The sequence below is a fragment of the Gobio gobio genome (assembly GCF_949357685.1).
Source record: "Gobio gobio genome assembly, chromosome: 8".
NCBI classification, from domain to species: Eukaryota; Metazoa; Chordata; class Actinopteri; order Cypriniformes; family Gobionidae; genus Gobio; species Gobio gobio.
Genome location: NC_137114.1, coordinates 58,627,155 through 58,648,887, shown reverse-complemented (window position 1 = coordinate 58,648,887; position 21,733 = coordinate 58,627,155). Strand labels below are relative to the sequence as shown.

The 21,733-nt window shown below is 39.1% G+C and overlaps 2 protein-coding genes across 2 annotated transcripts in view; one reads left to right on the top strand and one right to left on the bottom strand.

Moving 5' to 3' along the window:
- The window catches only part of LOC307130253 (T-cell surface glycoprotein CD3 epsilon chain-like), a 6,734-nt gene extending 1,223 nt beyond the window's left edge, over positions 1-5,511 (top strand). The window contains exon 5 of the mRNA XM_079823228.1: positions 4,948-5,511. Within this exon, the coding sequence (XP_079679354.1) occupies positions 4,948-4,998 (51 nt within the window). The 3' untranslated portion in view covers positions 4,999-5,511. The remainder of the gene's footprint in view (positions 1-4,947) is intronic.
- Positions 5,512-10,901: 5,390 nt separating this feature from the next.
- Positions 10,902-21,626, bottom strand: LOC307130250 (uncharacterized protein). The gene is made up of 6 exons (XM_079823223.1): positions 21,207-21,626; positions 20,056-20,143; positions 19,752-19,931; positions 17,974-18,117; positions 17,846-17,898; positions 10,902-11,880 (listed from the first exon to the last, which is right to left on the bottom strand). The coding sequence occupies exons 2-6, from the start codon at positions 20,117-20,119 to the stop codon at positions 11,803-11,805; spliced, it is 519 nt and encodes a 172-aa protein (XP_079679349.1). The 5' UTR covers positions 20,120-20,143; positions 21,207-21,626; the 3' UTR covers positions 10,902-11,802.
- Positions 21,627-21,733: the final 107 nt, after the last annotated feature.

The window sequence follows — 21,733 nt, the reverse complement described above, 5'->3', positions numbered from 1 at the left end:
TATGTGTTACTGGAATCAATCAGACATGATGCAGAATTCCTCAATATTTTATGTCGTTTATTTATTTTGAGTAATTCCAAAACACAAGACTGTGTAAACACACATCCACCATCTGCAATGAGAACCAGCTGTGGCTGCTCCAACTGTTTTTATAGCATTTAATTTTATGATTTAAAATATATTTCATTAAAATATTACTGTAGAAATGTAGCAAATTGCTTGTTTTTGTATTATGTTATTGTTTTGAACATAAGTTGAACAGTTTTGAGAACAGTATGTAAGGCCTGTACATATAGGAGTTCTGCCAGTGGTTGTGTATGAGTGAGAAAAGAATTGATGAGATTTGAGAGATGTAGTCACTGAATGCATTTTGTGCCAAAGCAACGATCCTCAGTTTAGCCCACTAGACTTCAGCTGTGCTCACTGTGAAGAGTTCTGCAAAAGTGACCTACGTATTGAGAAATGTGTCCTAGCGTCTGTAAAAAACTGTAAGTTATTAGTCTTTCCTTCTGAGCGTTACTCTTGAGTGTTCTCTGAGCGTTACTCTTGAGTGTTCTCTGAGTGTTACTCTTGAGTGTTCTCTGAGCGTTACTCTTGAGTGTTCTCTGAGCGTTACTCTTGAGTGTTCTCTGAGTGTTACTCTTGAGTGTTCTCTGAGTGTTACTCTTGAGTGTTCTCTGAGTGTTACTCTTGAGTGTTCTCTGAGTGTTACTCTTGAGTGTTCTCTGAGTGTTACTCTTGAGTGTTCTCTGAGTGTTACTCTTGAGTGTTCTCTGAGTGTTACTCTTGAGTGTTCTCTGAGTGTTACTCTTGAGTGTTCTCTGAGTGTTACTCTTGAGTGTTCTCTGAGTGTTACTCTTGAGTGTTCTCTGAGTGTTACTCTTGAGTGTTCTCTGAGCGTTACTCTTGAGTGTTCTCTGAGCGTTACTCTTGAGTGTTACTCTTGAGTGTTCTCTGAGTGTTACTCTTGAGTGTTCTCTGAGTGTTACTCTTGAGTGTTCTCTGAGTGTTACTCTTGAGTGTTCTCTGAGTGTTACTCTTGAGTGTTCTCTGAGTGTTACTCTTGAGTGTTCTCTGAGTGTTACTCTTGAGTGTTCTCTGAGTGTTACTCTTGAGTGTTCTCTGAGTGTTACTCTTGAGTGTTCTCTGAGCGTTACTCTTGAGTGTTCTCTGAGCGTTACTCTTGAGTGTTACTCTTGAGTGTTACTCTTGAGTGTTCTCTGAGTGTTACTCTTGAGTGTTCTCTGAGTGTTACTCTTGAGTGTTACTCTTGAGTGTTACTCTTGAGTGTTACTCTTGAGTGTTACTCTTGAGTGTTACTCTTGAGTGTTACTCTTGAGTGTTACTCTTGAGTGTTCTCTGAGTGTTACTCTTGAGTGTTCTCTGAGTGTTACTCTTGAGTGTTCTCTGAGCGTTACTCTTGAGTGTTCTCTGAGTGTTCTCTGAGCGTTACTCTTGAGTGTTACTCTTGAGTGTTACTCTTGAGTGTTCTCTGAGTGTTACTCTTGAGTGTTCTCTGAGCGTTACTCTTGAGTGTTCTCTGAGTGTTCTCTGAGCGTTACTCTTGAGTGTTACTCTTGAGTGTTACTCTTGAGTGTTCTCTGAGTGTTACTCTTGAGTGTTCTCTGAGTGTTACTCTTGAGTGTTCTCTGAGTGTTACTCTTGAGTGTTCTCTGAGTGTTACTCTTGAGTGTTCTCTGAGCGTTACTCTTGAGTGTTCTCTGAGTGTTACTCTTGAGTGTTCTCTGAGTGTTACTCTTGAGTGTTCTCTGAGTGTTACTCTTGAGTGTTCTCTGAGCGTTACTCTTGAGTGTTCTCTGAGCGTTACTCTTGAGTGTTACTCTTGAGTGTTCTCTGAGTGTTACTCTTGAGTGTTCTCTGAGTGTTACTCTTGAGTGTTCTCTGAGTGTTACTCTTGAGTGTTCTCTGAGTGTTACTCTTGAGTGTTACTCTTGAGTGTTCTCTGAGCGTTACTCTTGAGTGTTACTCTTGAGTGTTCTCTGAGTGTTACTCTTGAGTGTTCTCTGAGCGTTACTCTTGAGTGTTCTCTGAGTGTTACTCTTGAGTGTTACTCTTGAGTGTTCTCTGAGCGTTACTCTTGAGTGTTACTCTTGAGTGTTCTCTGAGTGTTACTCTTGAGTGTTCTCTGAGTGTTACTCTTGAGTGTTCTCTGAGTGTTACTCTTGAGTGTTCTCTGAGTGTTACTCTTGAGTGTTCTCTGAGCGTTACTCTTGAGTGTTCTCTGAGTGTTACTCTTGAGTGTTACTCTTTAGTGTTCTCTGAGCGTTACTCTTGAGTGTTACTCTTGAGTGTTCTCTGAGTGTTACTCTTGAGTGTTCTCTGAGCGTTACTCTTGAGTGTTCTCTGAGTGTTACCCTTGAGTGTTCTCTGAGCGTTGCTCTTGAGTGTTCTCTGAGTGTTACTCTTGAGTGTTCTCTGAGTGTTACTCTTGAGTTTTCTCTGAGTGTTACTCTTGAGTGTTCTCTGAGCGTTACTCTTGAGTGTTACTCTTGAGTGTTCTCTGAGTGTTACTCTTGAGTGTTCTCTGAGTGTTACTCTTGAGTGTTCTCTGAGTGTTACTCTAGAGTGTTCTCTGAGCGTTACTCTTGAGTGTTCTCTGAGTGTTACTCTTGAATGTTCTCTGAGTGTTACTTTTGAGTGTTCTCTGAGCGTTACTCTTGAGTGTTCTCTGAGTGTTACTCTTGAGTGTTCTCTGAGCGTTACTTTTGAGTGTTCTCTGAGCGTTACTCTTGAGTGTTCTCTGAGTGTTACTCTTGAGTGTTCTCTGAGCGTTACTCTTGAGTGTTCTCTGAGTGTTACTCTAGAGTGTTCTCTGAGTGTTACTCTTGAGTGTTCTCTGAGCGTTACTCTTGAGTGTTCTCTGAGTGTTACTCTTGAGTGTTTTCTGAGTGTTACTCTTGAGTGTTCTCTGAGTGTTACTCTTGAGTGTTCTCTGAGTGTTACTCTAGAGTGTTCTCTGAGTGTTACTCTTGAGTGTTCTCTGAGTGTTACTCTAGAGTGTTCTCTGAGTGTTACTCTTGAGTGTTCTCTGAGCGTTACTCTTGAGTGTTCTCTGAGTGTTACTCTTGAGTGTTTTCTGAGTGTTACTCTTGAGTGTTCTCTGAGTGTTACTCTTGAGTGTTCTCTGAGTGTTACTCTTGAGTGTTCTCTGAGTGTTACTCTTGAGTGTTCTCTGAGTGTTACTCTTGAGTGTTCTCTGAGCGTTACTCTTGAGTGTTCTCTGAGTGTTACTCTTGAGTGTTCTCTGAGTGTTACTCTTGAGTGTTCTCTGAGTGTTACTCTAGAGTGTTCTCTGAGTGTTACTCTTGAGTGTTCTCTGAGCGTTACTCTTGAGTGTTCTCTGAGTGTTACTCTTGAGTGTTTTCTGAGTGTTACTCTTGAGTGTTCTCTGAGTGTTACTCTTGAGTGTTCTCTGAGTGTTACTCTAGAGTGTTCTCTGAGTGTTACTCTTGAGTGTTCTCTGAGTGTTACTCTTGAGTGTTCTCTGAGTGTTACTCTTGAGTGTTCTCTGAGTGTTACTCTTGAGTGTTCTCTGAGTGTTACTCTAGAGTGTTCTCTGAGTGTTACTCTTGAGTGTTCTCTGAGTGTTACTCTTGAGTGTTCTCTGAGTGTTACTCTTGAGTGTTCTCTGAGCGTTACTCTTGAGTGTTCTCTGAGTGTTACTCTTGAGTGTTCTCTGAGTGTTACTCTTGAGTGTTCTCTGAGTGTTACTCTTGAGTGTTCTCTGAGTGTTACTCTTGAGTGTTCTCTGAGTGTTACTCTTGAGTGTTCTCTGAGTGTTACTCTTGAGTGTTCTCTGAGCGTTACTTTTGAGTGTTCTCTGAGCGTTACTCTTGAGTGTTCTCTGAGTGTTACTCTTGAGTGTTCTCTGAGCGTTACTCTTGAGTGTTCTCTGAGTGTTACTCTAGAGTGTTCTCTGAGTGTTACTCTTGAGTGTTCTCTGAGCGTTACTCTTGAGTGTTCTCTGAGTGTTACTCTAGAGTGTTCTCTGAGTGTTACTCTTGAGTGTTCTCTGAGCGTTACTCTTGAGTGTTCTCTGAGTGTTACTCTTGAGTGTTTTCTGAGTGTTACTCTTGAGTGTTCTCTGAGTGTTACTCTTGAGTGTTCTCTGAGTGTTACTCTTGAGTGTTCTCTGAGTGTTACTCTTGAGTGTTCTCTGAGCGTTACTCTTGAGTGTTCTCTGAGTGTTACTCTTGAGTGTTCTCTGAGTGTTACTCTTGAGTGTTCTCTGAGTGTTACTCTTGAGTGTTCTCTGAGTGTTACTCTTGAGTGTTCTGAGTGTTACTCTTGAGTGTTCTCTGAGTGTTACTTTTGAGTGTTCTCTGAGCGTTACTCTTGAGTGTTCTCTGAGTGTTACTCTTGAGTGTTCTCTGAGTGTTACTCTTGAGTGTTCTCTGAGTGTTACTCTAGAGTGTTCTCTGAGTGTTACTCTTGAGTGTTCTCTGAGTGTTACTCTTGAGTGTTCTCTGAGTGTTACTCTTGAGTGTTCTCTGAGTGTTACTCTTGAGTGTTCTCTGAGTGTTACTCTTGAGTGTTCTCTGAGTGTTACTCTTGAGTGTTCTCTGAGTGTTACTCTAGAGTGTTCTCTGAGAGAAAAAAAAGTTAGTCGAACATCTAACTGAAATGTTTCTGGAGAAAAAAAACATGAACAATGCATAAATAACGTTTTTAGAACATTAACAAAGACAAGATAAGTTTGAAAGAACATTCTATTAACGTTACTGGAAGTTGAGAGAACCTTGCCAGAACGTTCTTATGATTCTTATTTACACAATAAGACACTTATCAGTGAATATAATCTATATTACACACTACACAAGTGTCTCTTTGAATAAATGCATGAATTAATGAGCAGCAGTATCACTTGTGAATATTTAGCAGATGATTAATTGTGAATGTAATTTTGTGATGTTTGTGTTGTTTCAGGTGCTGAATCAGCGCACACGCACCACTGATGTGTACTCAGCCCTTAAATAGATCTGCAGACGTGTGGAGAAGACATTTACTGTAAAAAAAACGGTTTCCGAATTAAACTCATGATGAATCATAGTGTTTCTTACACAATCCCATTTGTTCCACAGCATGTATTATTGATTCTGTCCGTCAGATTGTGAGTCAGTGATCAGTGTTTGGTGATGTTTATATACGGTGTGCTGACAGAGTAAGTGTGTGTCTGTGGAAACTTCAGCTCACGAAACATCGGAAACTCATGACGGAAACATCAGCATGAGAAACACTGTCAGAACACACGTCTGTCTTTAGTGCTGTTTTGAAGATTTCGTGATTTCACTCTTGCCTTGTATGTTTGTAATCTTGTTCTTTTATGTTGTTCTGATGTGCAAGCGTCTCATTTTACAAGAACGATTCAGTCTAGATTTTTATCTTATGCAAAATTATTTAAATCAACATCTGAATGAACCGAGTCGAGGGTTGAATGATGAAACTGCTGCACTGGGGAAATAAGAGTGACAAATAAAGTTGATTTTGTGTAACTTGTGGAGTGTGATTTGTGCTTTGAATAGTTTTCCTCAATACTTAGGTCAGTTTTTCTACACTCCTCACACAGTGAGCACAACATCAGTGGGATAAACTCGGGATCATTTATCCTTGCTTTGGCACAAAATGCCTTCAATTACGACATCTGCCAAAGACTCACACACACACACACACACACACACACACACACACACACACACACACACACACACACACACACACACACACACACACACACACACACACACACACACACACACACACACACACACATCAGAAGTCTGATCCTACAGGCCAAGCTGCACGTTTGCATACTCTTCAAGATCAAAACATAATACAAAACTGAATAAGACAGCAAATTCCTACATTTCTTCAGTAATATAATGAAATTTATTCAAAATCAAATACTACCAATCAAATACTATCATTACCATCTGGATGGATGGACAGATAAATGGATGGATGGATGGATGGATAGACGGATGGATGGATAAATGGATGGATGGATGGACGGATAGATGGATGGATAGACGGATGGACGGATAGATGGATGGATAGACGGATGGACGGATCGATGGATGGATAGACGGATGGACGGATAGATTGATAGATATGGAAAGTATTCACAGCGCTTCACTTTTCCCATGTTGTGTTTCAGCCTAAATGGATTAAATTCATTATTTTCCTCAATATTCTACAGACAATACCCCATAATGACAACGTGAATGAAGTTTGTTTGAAATCTTTGCAAATGTATTAAAAATAAAGAATAAAACAAACTCATGTCAATCATCTCAATAAAACAATTTGGCTCAATCCCAGCCTCAGGTGTTTCTGAGTTTGATGCTAAAGCTCGGCTCACTATGTTTGGGCAGTTCCTCCCGTTCTGGAGCAGGTCTTCATCAGGGATTCATCTTTCCCTGATCCTGACTAGTGTCCCAGTTCCTGAAACACATCCCCACATCATGATGCTGCCACCACCATGATCACTGTAGGGATGGGATTGGCCAGGAGATGAGCGGAGCCTGGGTTCCTCCATTCAGGACAGAGAGTTCAATCTGTGTTTCATCAGACCAGAAGATTGTGTTCCTCATGATCTGAGATCCTTCAGGAGCCGTTTGGCAAACTCCAGTCATGTGGCTTTTCCTGGGGAGTGTCATCCGTCTGGCCACGCCCCCACACAGACCTGATTGGTGGAGAGCTGCAGAGATGGCTGTTCTTCTGGAAGGTTCTCCTCTCTCCTCAGATAAACGCTTGAGCTCTGTCAGAGTGACCATCGGGTTCTTGACCTCCCTGACTAAAGCCCTTCTCCCCCGATCCCTCAGCTCTAGGAAGAGTCCTGGTGCTCCCAAACTTCCTCATGTGTGGATGATGAGAGAGTAACACTCAGAGAACACTCAAGAGTAACACTCAGAGAACACTCAAGAGTAACACTCAGAGAACACTCAAGAGTAACACTCAGAGAACACTCAAGAGTAACACTCAGAGAACACTCAAGAGTAACACTCAGAGAACATTCAAGAGTAACACTCAGAGAACACTCAAGAGTAACACTCAGAGAACACTCAAGAGTAACATTCAGAGAACACTCAAGAGTAACACTCAGAGAACACTCTAGAGTAACACTCAGAGAACACTCAGAGAACACTCTAGAGTAACACTCAGAGAACACTCAGAGAACACTCAAGAGTAACACTCAGAGAACACTCAAGAGTAACACTCAGAGAACACTCAAGAGTAACACTCAGAACACTCAAGAGTAACACTCAGAGAACACTCGAGAGTAACACTCAGAACACTCAAGAGCAACACTCAGAGAACACTCAAGAGCAACACTCAGAGAACACTCAAGAGCAACGCTCAGAGAAAACTCAAGAGTAACGCTCAGAGAACACTCAAGAGTAACACTCAGAGAACACTCAAGAGCAACACTCAGAGAACACTCAAGAGTAACGCTCAGAGAACACTCAAGAGCAACGCTCAGAGAACACTCAAGAGTAACACTCAGAGAACACTCAAGAGTAACACTCAGAGAACACTCAAGAGTAACACTCAGAGAACACTCAAGAGTAACGCTCAGAGAACACTCAAGAGTAACGCTCAGAGAACACTCAAGAGTAACACTCAGAGAACACTCAAGAGTAACACTCAGAGAACACTCAAGAGTAACACTCAGAGAACACTCAAGAGTAACACTCAGAGAACACTCAAGAGTAACACTCAGAGAACACTCAAGAGTAACGCTCAGAGAACACTCAAGAGTAACACTCAGAGAACACTCAAGAGTAACACTCAGAGAACACTCAGGAGTAACACTCAGAGAACACTCTAGAGTAACGCTCAGAGAACACTCAAGAGTAACGCTCAGAGAACACTCAGGAGTAACACTCAGAGAACACTCTAGAGTAACGCTCAGAGAACACTCAAGAGTAACGCTCAGAGAACACTCAAGAGTAACACTCAGAGAACACTCAAGAGTAACACTCAGAGAACACTCAGGAGTAACACTCAGAGAACACTCTAGAGTAACGCTCAGAGAACACTCAAGAGTAACGCTCAGAGAACACTCAAGAGTAACACTCAGAGAACACTCTAGAGTAACGCTCAGAGAACACTCAAGAGTAACACTCAGAGAACACTCAAGAGTAACGCTCAGAGAACACTCAAGAGTAACACTCAGAGAACACTCAAGAGTAACGCTCAGAGAACACTCAAGAGTAACACTCAGAGAACACTCAAGAGTAACACTCAGAGAACACTCAAGAGTAACACTCAGAGAACACTCAAGAGTAACACTCAGAGAACACTCAAGAGTAACACTCAGAGAACACTCAAGAGTAACGCTCAGAGAACACTCAAGAGTAACGCTCAGAGAACACTCAAGAGTAACACTCAGAGAACACTCAAGAGTAACACTCAGAGAACACTCAAGAGTAACACTCAGAGAACACTCAAGAGTAACACTCAGAGAACACTCAAGAGTAACACTCAGAGAACACTCAAGAGTAACACTCAGAGAACACTCAAGAGTAACACTCAGAGAACACTCAAGAGTAACACTCAAGAGTAACGCTCAGAGAACACTCAAGAGTAACACTCAGAGAACACTCAAGAGTAACACTCAGAGAACACTCAAGAGTAACACTCAGAGAACACTCAAGAGTAACACTCAGAGAACACTCAAGAGTAACACTCAGAGAACACTCAAGAGTAACGCTCAGAGAACACTCAAGAGTAACGCTCAGAGAACACTCAAGAGTAACACTCAGAGAACACTCAAGAGTAACACTCAGAGAACACTCAAGAGTAACACTCAGAGAACACTCAAGAGTAACGCTCAGAGAACACTCAAGAGTAACGCTCAGAGAACACTCAAGAGTAACACTCAGAGAACACTCAAGAGTAACGCTCAGAGAACACTCAAGAGTAACACTCAGAGAACACTCAAGAGTAACACTCAGAGTAACACTCAAGAGTAACACTCAGAGAACACTCAAGAGTAACACTCAGAGAACACTCTAGAGTAACACTCAGAGAACACTCAAGAGTAACACTCAGAGAACACTCAAGAGTAACACTCAGAGAACACTCAAGAGTAACACTCAGAACACTCAAGAGTAACACTCAGAGAACACTCAAGAGTAACGCTCAGAACACTCAAGAGTAACACTCAGAGAACACTCTAGAGTAACACTCAGAGAACACTCAAGAGTAACACTCAGAACACTCAAGAGTAACACTCAGAGAACACTCAAGAGTAACGCTCAGAACACTCAAGAGTAACACTCAGAGAACACTCTAGAGTAACACTCAGAGAACACTCAAGAGTAACACTCAGAGAACACTCAAGAGTAACACTCAGAGAACACTCAAGAGTAACACTCAGAGAACACTCAAGAGTAACACTCAGAGAACACTCAAGAGTAACGCTCAGAACACTCAAGAGTAACACTCAGAGAACACTCTAGAGTAACACTCAGAGAACACTCAAGAGTAACACTCAGAGAACACTCAAGAGTAACACTCAGAGAACACTCAAGAGTAACACTCAGAGAACACTCAAGAGTAACACTCAGAACACTCAAGAGTAACACTCAGAGAACACTCAAGAGTAACGCTCAGAACACTCAAGAGTAACGCTCAGAGAACACTCAAGAGTAACACTCAGAGAACACTCAAGAGTAACACTCAGAGAACACTCAAGAGTAACACTCAGAGAACACTCAAGAGTAACACTCAGAGAAAACTCAAGAGTAACGCTCAGAGAACACTCAAGAGTAACACTCAGAGAACACTCAAGAGTAACACTCAGAGAACACTCAAGAGTAACACTCAGAGAACACTCAAGAGTAACACTCAGAGAACACTCAAGAGTAACACTCAGAGAACACTCAAGAGTAACACTCAGAGAACACTCAAGAGTAACACTCAGAGAACACTCAAGAGTAACACTCAGAGAACACTCAAGAGTAACGCTCAGAGAACACTCAAGAGTAACACTCAGAGAACACTCAAGAGTAACACTCAGAGAACACTCAAGAGTAACGCTCAGAGAACATTTTCATAAGTTAATGGAAACATTAGCTGATATTCTTAGGCTATATCAGTGTCATCTGTGTGTGTGTGTGTGTGTGTGTGTGTGTGTGTGTGTGTGTGTGTGTGTGTGTGTGTGTGTGTGTGTGTGTGTGTGTGTGTGTGTGTGTGTGTGTGTGTGTGTGTGTGTGTGTGTGAGAGAGAGAGGTTGATGTGAACGCTGATCTCGAGCTGCTTCTCGTCTCTGAACGGAAACCACACACATGAGCTGGTGACTAATAATAACCAATCAAAGACATGAACGCTTTATTAGTTATGAGTTCTGATGACGTCATAAAGCTGAACTGGATATCTTTCATCATTTATGATGTATTTATTTATTTCTTACATTGAAAGACGGTATTTCGAAGAACACGGGGAACCAAACATACATCGCCTTCCGGTGATATCGCTCAAAATATCTGTTTGAACAACACGAGGAAATGATGATGTTTGGGTGAACATTCACAATCATTCAAGAAGGTAACACTTTATTTTACAGTGTCCTTGTTATATATGTTACATGTACATCTGCTAAACACAATCCAACACACACACACATAATTACCATAGTAATAACAGTAAATGACGCATAATTCCACCCTAACCCTGTAGTAAGTGTATGTAGTTCATCAATATTACTCAATACTGAAATATAGAATTACACTCTAACAATGACACCTTAAAATAAAGTGTAACTGGATTTATTGATGGTTCTACGTGCATTATAATCATATTTCCTGTAAACCCCTTCATTATTCTGTGTTTATGTGACGCTCATCATCCCTGTAGTAAAGTCAGAGGACATCAGTGAAGAATCGACAGCTCATGGAGAGGAAACACACACTTTATTGACTCAATGCAAGCGTTTACACACACAAGAAGAGAAAGAGCTTTAAAGATCAGATGAGGGACAGAAGATCGGATGGAGGATCTCAGATGGAGGATCTCAGATGGAGGATCTCAGAAGGGTGAAGTCAGATGGAGGATCTCAGATGGAGGATCTCAGATGGAGGATCTCAGAAGGGTGAAGTCAGATGGAGGATCTCAGATGGAGGATCTCAGATGGAGGATCTCAGAAGGGTGAAGTCAGATGGAGGATCTCAGATGGAGGATCTCAGATGGAGGATCTCAGATGGGTGAAGTCAGATGGAGGATCTCAGATGGAGGATCTCAGATGGAGGATCTCAGATGGAGGATCTCAGATGGAGGATCTCAGATGGAGGATCTCAGATGGAGGATCTCAGATGGAGGATCTCAGATGGAGGATCTCAGATGGAGGATCTCAGATGGAGGATCTCAGATGGAGGATCTCAGATGGAGGATCTCAGAAGGGTGAAGTCAGATGGAGGATCTCAGATGGAGGATCTCAGATGGAGGATCTCAGATGGAGGATCTCAGATGGAGGATCTCAGATGGGTGAAGTCAGATGGAGGATCTCAGATGGAGGATCTCAGATGGAGGATCTCAGATGGAGGATCTCAGATGGAGGATCGCAGATGGAGGATCTCAGAAGGGTGAAGTCAGATGGACAGATGGAGGATCTCAGATGGAGGATCTCAGATGGAGGATCTCAGATGGAGGATCTCAGATGGAGGATCTCAGATGGAGGATCTCAGATGGAGGATCTCAGATGGAGGATCTCAGATGGGTGAAGTCAGATGGAGGATCTCAGATGGAGGATCTCAGATGGAGGATCTCAGATGGGTGAAGTCAGATGGGGTGTTTGGGGTTCTTCTGCTTGCGTGGCCCGTGAAGAGTGCTGTACTCATCTGAGCGCGTGTTCAGCGGCTACACACACACACACACACACTCATTAATACAACTTCACAGATAAATCAACTTCATGTAGTTATTAGAGAATATAGTCAGGTGTGTGTGAAACTGACAACAGTGAACGTTTATAATAATGTCAGTAATGAGTATTAATTTAACGGTGTTTGATCATCAGATTACAGTCTCATCTGAAGAGTTTTATGTCATTTATTTCATCATTAATGTGAACACACACTCATGAGGGATCTGGCACTGTAAAATCCAACAGTTGTTCGTACTAAGACTTTTTTAATAATGTCCTATAATTTGTTGAACTTACTTAAAACAATGAAGTAATCTGAACTATTTGCATGCTATGCCTTCATTACTTAGAAAACTCAAGTAAACTTTACTTGACTGGTTTGAGCAACATTTGGCCAAAGCAAAAAAACAGCAAGCGGGCGGGCAAAGTGTTTTTGAGGTGGGGCAATTTTGTATAGACTTATGACTCATTTCCTCCACTTCCGGTCACCATGATGGAGATCAGTGTTCCCTTTGGTTGGACACTTGGAACTTCATTCATATTATAGTAATTAACTTCCTAATAATGCAGCAATGCAATGTATATATATAATATTTGTCAATTAATGATGTATAACATAACTATATGTAATGTCAAATAAAGATCTTTTAACATTATTTTTGCTAATATTTATGGCATAACCTTTTAATTGAGTTGATATAATCCCTCTATATTTGTCACAATATAATTTGACCATGCTTGAGTGTGTCACACACACACTTCAACATTCAGCATGCAAAACACAACAATGGTAACAAGGATTATTATTTTTTTTTTATTATTATTAATACGACCTTTACTATTTTACTTGCTGTCATTATTGGGGTTATACTGACAAAAGACAAATAGTAAAATAAAGCCAAAAATAATCAAACGAAGCAATTAATTTATTCATGCCACAATGCACTCTGGGAGTACACTTCCTCAGATCCCAGATAGAATTAAGTTGACAAAACTTAAACGGTTTAAGTAAGAACAGCTTAATGCAATTAAGTAATGCTTACTTCATTATTTTTACAGTGTAATACCTGTAGACTATTGATAAGTAATAAATAAGTGTTGAATGGAGTTCAGTTGTTGCTTTTTGTCTTCACTTATTTTTTTAAGTTCAGCTTACTTGAGAATTTTAAGGCAATCGGTTTCCTAATATTTTCCTAGTAATGTGAGCACTAATAACAAGTTAACACAACTAATAATTTTGAGTTAAGTATACTTCATTAACAAGTTTTCTGTACAAATTTTGTTAAGTTTTGCAGACACAAAAATAATACGCTGCTTTACTTGAAAATTTTAAGGCAATCGGTTTCCTCACTTTTTCTAAGTAAAGTCAACTTATTACGTATTACAGTGCACAAACGGCATGTCGACTTTGATTTAGTGAAGATCTTCAGATCATCATTTATGAGCTGACATGACCAAACTATAAACAACTGTATTTATATTCACTAACATTTACAAAGATGAATAAATTCTGTATTAATAACACATGTATTCCTCAGGACACTTTAAAACGTGTTTCACTACAGATGCTTTAAAAAGGCCAACATTTCATGACATTACACAAGTTTTGTAACTTAAATACTTCAATACTCTGAGCACTAATAAGGCATGATACACACACACACACACACACACACACACACACACACACACACACACACACACACAGGACTGGATTATTTTAAACTACATCCATTTTACACAATATTTCTGGAAGCCAAAAATGCCGAGACTCACGGCGATCTGAGGTGTGTGTGTGAGCTCTTTCTGAAGAACATTACACACGAGGAGCAGAACTACACCAACATTTCATATTTCTTAGGGTCCCAAACATTTTTATTTTCATTAAACTGTTAATAAATTGCTGTTAAATTGCATAAGTTTCAAGGTCCAGAAAAAAATATCGGAATATGGGAAAAATAAATAAAACGCATTTCATACGTTATTTTTGATAACCTTTTATTAATTCATTCAATAGTTTCTTAAAAGTTTCATGATTTTAATGAATTAGAAATACATTAAAACTGAATTAATCCATTAAAACAGGATATGGAAAAACAAATAAACCAGATTTCATAGGGTCCTAAAATGATGTGAAACTTTTACTAATGAATTAAATTATTGTTAAAATGCATAAGTTTCATGATTTTAATTAATTAGACATGCTTTTTGAGTATTAAAATTGGACTAAACCATTAAAACAAAAGAATCAACAAAACATTTAAAATTTATATTTCATAAGGCCCTAAAAATGTAATTTTAGTTAATCTTTTAATAAACTTCTGTTAAATTGAATAAGTTTCATGATTTTAATTAATTAGACATGCTTTTTGATTATTAAAACTGAATTAAAACATTAAAACAGAAAAGCAGGATATGGAAAAACAAATAAACCGGATTTCATAGGGTCCTAAAATATTTATTTTTGTTATACTTTTAATAAATTGTTGTTAAATTGAATAAAATTCATGATTTTAATTTATTAGACATGCTTTTTGATTATTAAGGCCCTACAAATAAAATATTAGTTAATCTTTTAATAAATTGCTGTTATATTGCATACATTTCATGCTTTTAATTAATTAGACACGCTTTTTGATTATTAACATTACCATTAAAACAGAAGAATCAACAAAACATTTAAAATGGAAAATTAATATTTCATAAGGCCCTAAAAATGTAATTTTAGTTAATCTTTTAATAAATTGCTGTTAAATTGACTAAGATTCATGTTGACATGTTTAGTGATTATTAAAACTGAACTAAACCAATAAAACAAGTCCAGAAAAAAATATTGGAATATGGGAAAAATAAATAAAACGTATTTCATAATATTTCATACGTTACTTTTGATAACCGTTTATTAATTCATTAAATTGTTTCTTAAAAGTTTCATGATTTTAATTAATTAGAGATGCTTTTGATTATTAAAACTGAATTAAAACAGAGAAAAGCAGGATATGGAAAAACAAATAAACCGGATTTCATAGGGTCCTAAAATATTTATTTTGGTTATACTTTTAATAAATAGTTGTTAAATTGAATAAGATTCATGTTTTATTTATTAATTAATTAGACATGCTTTTTATGAACATTACAAAAAAAATAAAAAATAAAAGGCCCTAAAAATTAAATATTAGTTAACCTTTTAATAAATTGCTGTTATATTACATACATTTCATGATTGAAATTAATTAGACACGCTTTTTGATTATTAACATTGAACTAAACCATTAAAAACAAAATCCACAAAAACAAATGAAAGGAAAACATAGAAATTGGGGAAAATGTTTATATTTCTTAAGGACCTAAAAATGTAATTTTAAGGTTTTTTTAAGTGTGTTTAAGTTTCATGACTTTAATTAATTAGACACGCTTTTAATAACTTTTTTAGTCCCGTCGTGAATACGATATTTTACACTATAGATATTTACATATAATCCACAAGATGAAATTAATTTATAAGAATTATGACTTAAACAGACGTACGTTTTAAAGACGTTATTACTGTACACGTTAAACAGCGAAAGTATGACAAACGAACATTTACTGTAAATCAAATGTGTTATATTTTATATAGACCCTTCACGGTTCTCATCACGGGGAAATTCGCAGATCGCATGTCGGGGTTAGGAAGTTCATCCACTTCAGAGAGAAAAATGCGTCGTCACTAAAGTTATTATAGTTTTGCCTTTTTCATTCGTTTTTATTTTATTTCGTTTTGACTTTATGTTTTCAAATTCAGTTTAGTTTGAATTAGTTTTTAAAGTGGGTTTGCTAGTTTAGTTTTTTTGTTGTTGAAAATGCTTACATTTATTTTTAGTGTTTTGGGTTATTTGCGAGGGGCAAGATTCAAAAAGGTCAGAAAAAGAATTGTGTAATAATAACTCATACAATTTTAGAAAATATTCATTCAAAAATAAAACCAGTACATAAAATGTACGTATGGGCACAGATATGTAAATAGTCTCAACTCTCCGCAGTAAATGTGTGTGTGTGTGTGTGTGTGTGTGTGTGTGTGTGTGTGTGTGTGTGTGTGTGTGTGTGTGTGTGTGTGTGTGTGTGTGTGTGTGTGTGTGTGTGTGTGTGTGTGTGTGTGGTAAACGTCCCCTCTACAATCGCCTAACGTTACTCATCTGGACTGAAGCAAACATTCAGTGTGAGAGGAAACACATGACATAACATTATTAAAATATTAGAATCACAGCTTATATTGTTTTGATATCCACAACCCAGTGCATTTCACCTCAAATGTGCGACGAGTTAACTTTCTAGAGTAGCAATCGCGTCTCGGGTCGACATTCACACACTGACAACGTTATATTCAGAATTAAACAAATGTATATTCCACTTTTTAATGTGTGATTGTGGAAAGGTGTTCACGAGATGCCAACCTTTCGCAAACTTGCTAGTTTTGCCAAACACACATTACAGTTTTGACTTTTGTTAGTTATCGTTTTTTTGTAATGCCTCGTTTTTATTTTTATTTCAGTTTCCACCTAGTTTTCGTTTTTTCGTTCGTTTTCGTTAACGATTATAACCTTGATCTGAGGCTCCTATTGAAACCGTTCCCGCATTCTTCTTCTTCCGCCATTGAAGTCTATGCAGCCCATAAAACCGTTTGTGGGAAAGTTATGAAATTTGGCAAACCCAAAGAGGACAGTCCCAACATTAACCACACCAATTTTGGAGTCTCTAAAACAATCCCTCTAGCGCCACCACCTGTCCAAAGTTTCACTCATGTTTATGCTAATAACTTTTGAACCCTAAGGCATAGAGACAACATTTTCCGAAAAACCTACTTTTGCGAACTTGTCCTAGACGGTTCGTCTGATTTGCACGAAAATTGAGCCAGACCCTCTTCAGGCAACGGCGACAAAAAATTAAGGAATTCAAGTTGATTCGTCAAATCGTTTTTGATAAACGTGCAAACAAATTTTATGTAGCAGTTGTGAAAACACACTTAAGGCAATATCTCCACAACGCTTTATCGTATTCAAACCAAACTTGGTATATGTTGTCACAAGCATGACCTGAGGCGACATGCAGCGTTTTGGCACAGCGCCACCTACTGGTCAGGAGATATGAAAAATTGCTTTTTTTGCTTATAACTTCTGAACCGTCTGGCTAAAAATCATAAAAGTTGTCTCGTTAGATTCAGGACGGCATGCCGAGTCGGCCATTTGGGCTGTCGGCCATTTTGAATTATGTGCTAAAATGCTGTATTTTATGAACACATGAACAGATTGTCACGAAACTCGGTTTGGTTCATCAGCTCGATGCCCTGAAGGAGCCTGAGAAGTTTCAAAACATCGCCACCTAAAAAAAACCCACATAATTTTGGGTGTGGTTGACTTATTTTCACGAGTTTTCGAGTCCGACGATCCCAGACTTGCCAGGTTTCGGCGTATGGTTTGTGCAGCATTGTAATTTAGCGCTTATAAAACATTAGCTGATATCTTTGAAACCGCTAGTCCGATCGAGACGAGACCAGTACCGTTTAAAGTACCGTTTCCATGGTAACGCAACGTCCGATTTCAAAACGGTTGAATTTTGAGTTCGTAAGCTTTCGAATGAAGCCTAATTTATGATAATTACTAAAAATATATGATACGAGAAAAAGCGGGACGGTGACAGTTAAGGGGTTAAAGTACCGTTACCATGGTAACAAAACGTCCGATTTCAGCACGGTTGAATTCTGAGTTCGCAAGCGTTCGAATGAAGCCTAATTTATGATAATCTGTGATGCGATAAAAAAGAGCGGCAGTGACTCGATGTTGTGTTTTAGACACAGGTCACATGTGTAGGTTACTCCCTGACCCTGGACTCAAAGCTAGCTCATGTTAGCTAATGTAATATTATTGATATACCCGTGAGTATTGTGTGTAGTTATGGGATGTAATCTGGTGCAGATGTTACCTGATACGTGTCTCCTGCTGAATGGTTGTTGATCAGGTTGACCCGGTCGGAGGCTGGAGAGAGACAGAGAGTCACATGACACAGATGATGGGCTGGTACTGATGTGAGTATGGGTTAGGGTACTGAACCTTTGCTGCCCTGGTAGGTGCTCCGGACCCTGGGCTGAGCACAGACGCTATACACGGCCCATCCAATCATAGCCGTGACGATGACATCACTCACTATAACCGTGGCCAGAGCCGGCACATCCAGCTGGATCAGACTCTCACCGCCTGAGGGACACACAACACACACTAGCTAACACTTCAATCGCTGATTTAGACATTCCTGGACACATTTGGGATAAAGTCAACACAATACATAACACTGATCTAGAGGATACTGGGTATTCTAATCTTACATATTGTGCCTTTAACAGTATTATACACTCACCTAAAGGATTATTAGGAACACATACTAATACTGTGTTTGACCCCCTTTGGCCTTCAGAACTGCCTTAATTCTATGTGGCATTGACTCAACAAGCTGCTGAAAGCATTCTTTAGAAATGTTGGCCCATATTGATAGGAGAGCATCTGCAGTTGATGGAGATTTGTGGGATGCACATCCAGGGCACGAAGCTCCCGTTCCACCACATCCCAAAGATGCTCTATTGGGTTGAGATCTGGAGACTGTGGGGCCATTTTAGTCCAGTGAACTCATTGTCATGGTCAAGAAACCAGTTTGAAATGATTGGAGCTTTGTGACGGTGCATTATCCTGCTGGAAGTAGCCATCAGAGGATGGGGACATGGTGCTCATAAAGGGATGGACATGGGCAGAAACAATGCTCAGGTAGGCCGTGGCATTTAAACCATGCCCAATTGGCACTAAGGGGCCTAAAGTGTGCCAAGAAAACATCCCCCACACCATTACACCACCACCACCAGCCTGCACAGTGGGAACAAGGCATGATGGATCCATGTTCTCATTCTGTTTACGCCAAATTCTGACTCTACCATCTGAATGTCTCAACAGAAATCCAGACTCATCAGACCAGGCAACATTTTTCCAGTCTTCAACTGTCCAATTTTGGTGCAAATTGTCGCCTCTTTTTCCTCTTTGTAGTGGAGATGAGTGGTACCCGGTGGGGTCTTCTGCTGTTGTAGCCCATCCGCCTCTAGGTTGTGTGTGTTGTGGCTTCACAAATGCTTTGCTGCAGACCTCGGTTGTAACGAGTGGTTATTTCAGTCAAAGTTGCTCTTCTATCAGCTTGAATCAGTCGGCCCATGACCTCTGACCTCTAGCATCAACAAGGCATTTTCTCCCACAGGACTGCCGCATACTGGATGCTTTTCCCTTTTCACACCATTCTTTGTAAACCCTAGAAATGGTTGTGTGTGAAAATCCCAGTAACTGAGCAGATTGTGAAATACTCAGACCGGCCCGTCTGGCACCAACAACCATGCCACGCTCAAAATTGCTTAAATCACCTTTCTTTCCCATTCCGACATTCAGTGTGCAGTTCAGGAGATTGACCAGGACCACACCCCTACATGCATTGAAGACACTGCCATGTGATTGGTTGATTAGATAATTGCATTAATGAGAAATTGAACAGGTGTTCCTAATAATCCTTTAGGTGAGTGTAGTATGTTCTCTATATGGACAAAAACTGTTAATAGATCAAAAACAGGAAAATACTGTTAAATGTACAGTTAAAAATAACAAATCATCTTACAATTTACAGTGAAAACCCGCAAAATGACATTCCCAGTTTAAATGTTTTTAACGTTAATGTCTCTTCTCAGTTTGTCGATGTGAGTTATCAGGTGTGGGTGTGTGTGTGTGTGTGTGTGTGTGTGTGTGTGTGTGTTCTCTCAGCTGCTGGGGATGAGAAGCCAGAGGTGATGCCGGCTTTTACTCACTCAGGACTTTGACTGTGATTTTGGAACAGGGATTTTCCTCGGAACAATCGTCATTGCCGTTCTTCAAACACGTGTAGGTTTCATACACATCCTCTGTCAGCGACTTCGGCTCGGAAGTAAAAACACCGCTTTCACATTCCAGCTTATTATCCTTAATGCTGATTTTTGGCTTGACAGAAGCTGCAAAGTGAAGTCAGTTTATTCATGCAATGTGAGCTGAATTGTGAGCTATACCTCTCAACAAGCTTCCATAAAACACTAACACAACAATTGCAAATATTTGAAAGACTGAAGAGATTCTTACCCTCTGATGAGACTGATCCCAGAGCTGTCAGCACACAGAACCACCAGAACAAGCGTCCGTCCATCTCTGTCCTCAGATTATGATTCTCCTGTAAATAAAGAGGTGAAGCTCAGAGTTCACGGTCCTCCATCTTGTGGAGGTGAGCGTTAGAGACGCCATGATCTCAGCATCAACCACAACACAGACTCATTCAATACTGAGAATCATCAAAACACACTACAGCGGAAAGCACAAATACACACTAACGCGTTAAAATCACTGCAAAAAACTTTTACTAGTTGAGTAAAATAGCATTAGATATTATGTCTTGTTTTCTGCGCTCAATTATCTGCCAATGTGCTAAGAAAAATAATATTTTCTCTGTTTGGAAGTAACATAATTTTTCTTACCCCGTTGGCAGATCATTTTCCCGTTTTTTAAGCAACAACTCACTTAAATTCTATATATTTACCCAGAAAACAAGACATAATATCTCATGTTATTTTACTAATCTAGTAAAATCATCTTGCTTTAGTAATTTTTAAGATAAATACAGAGTAAGAAACACATTTTTTGCAGTGTATCCTAAAACATTCTGATTATAAATAAAACACCTTACAATATGCTTCAGATTATTAATATTTGTTAATACCCAAAACTAACTTTTTTTCCCTTCATTTCGGTTAAAATGAATGCTTAAACATTTCAAGTTGTAAAATTAATGTTAACAATTAAGTAAATAATTAACTAACAATGCGTTTTTAACAGTATAAAGTTATTTAATAAAATACCACATTGTTAGTTAATGTTACCTCAGGTCCATTAAGTGATAATAATAATGTTAGTAAAGATTAATAAACGCTGTAGAAGTATTTTTCATACAGTTAACTGTTAACACATTATTGTAAAGTGGTACATCTATATTAATATCATATTACAGTTTAAATACAACATTATTACAACAACAAAAAAAATCAAATAAGAGTTAAATATGCTTTTAGGTAACACTTTATGTATTTACACGGTATATTAGCCTAATAACAGTACATTATTCATAATTACGAGTAACTAACCGTGACTCTATAGTTAATGAATGTTATTTAAGTAAATAAAGTGCAAGCTGCCTTTAAATCGCTGTATTATTAATAATTTCTGTCCGAGATGAAGTTTACCTCAGGCTCCGGATCGCGCGCTTTCTGAAGACTGAGATCAACCGGAAGTCAGAACACGACGATCCCGGCCTAAATATCAGCCAGAATGATCGGAAATACACAGAAAACTCTCCGAAACAAAAGCTCAACACCTCAAGATTAAAATCAGGATAATAAAAATAAACCTGCTTCGGTTAAACCAGTCACGTGACAGCCGTTAAACCAGTAAATTATATAAATGATGGTTTCACGCGACTCTGTGTGTGTGTGTGTGTGTGTGTGTGTGTGTGTGTGTGTGTGTGTGTGTGAGAGAGAGAGTGTGTGTGTGTGTGTGTGTGTGTGTGTGTGTGTGTGTGTGTGTGTGTGTGTGTGTGTGTGTGTGTGTGTGTGTGTGTGTGTGTAGTTGTTTTCGTGCATTCACACACACAGTCTGACATCAATGCGAGCAAAAACCTGCAGATGAAAGATCGATCCACATCGACTTCCGGTGCCGCAAACTGAAGACCACAAACACCTGCGAGCCTTCAAAACACACACAAACTCTCAGT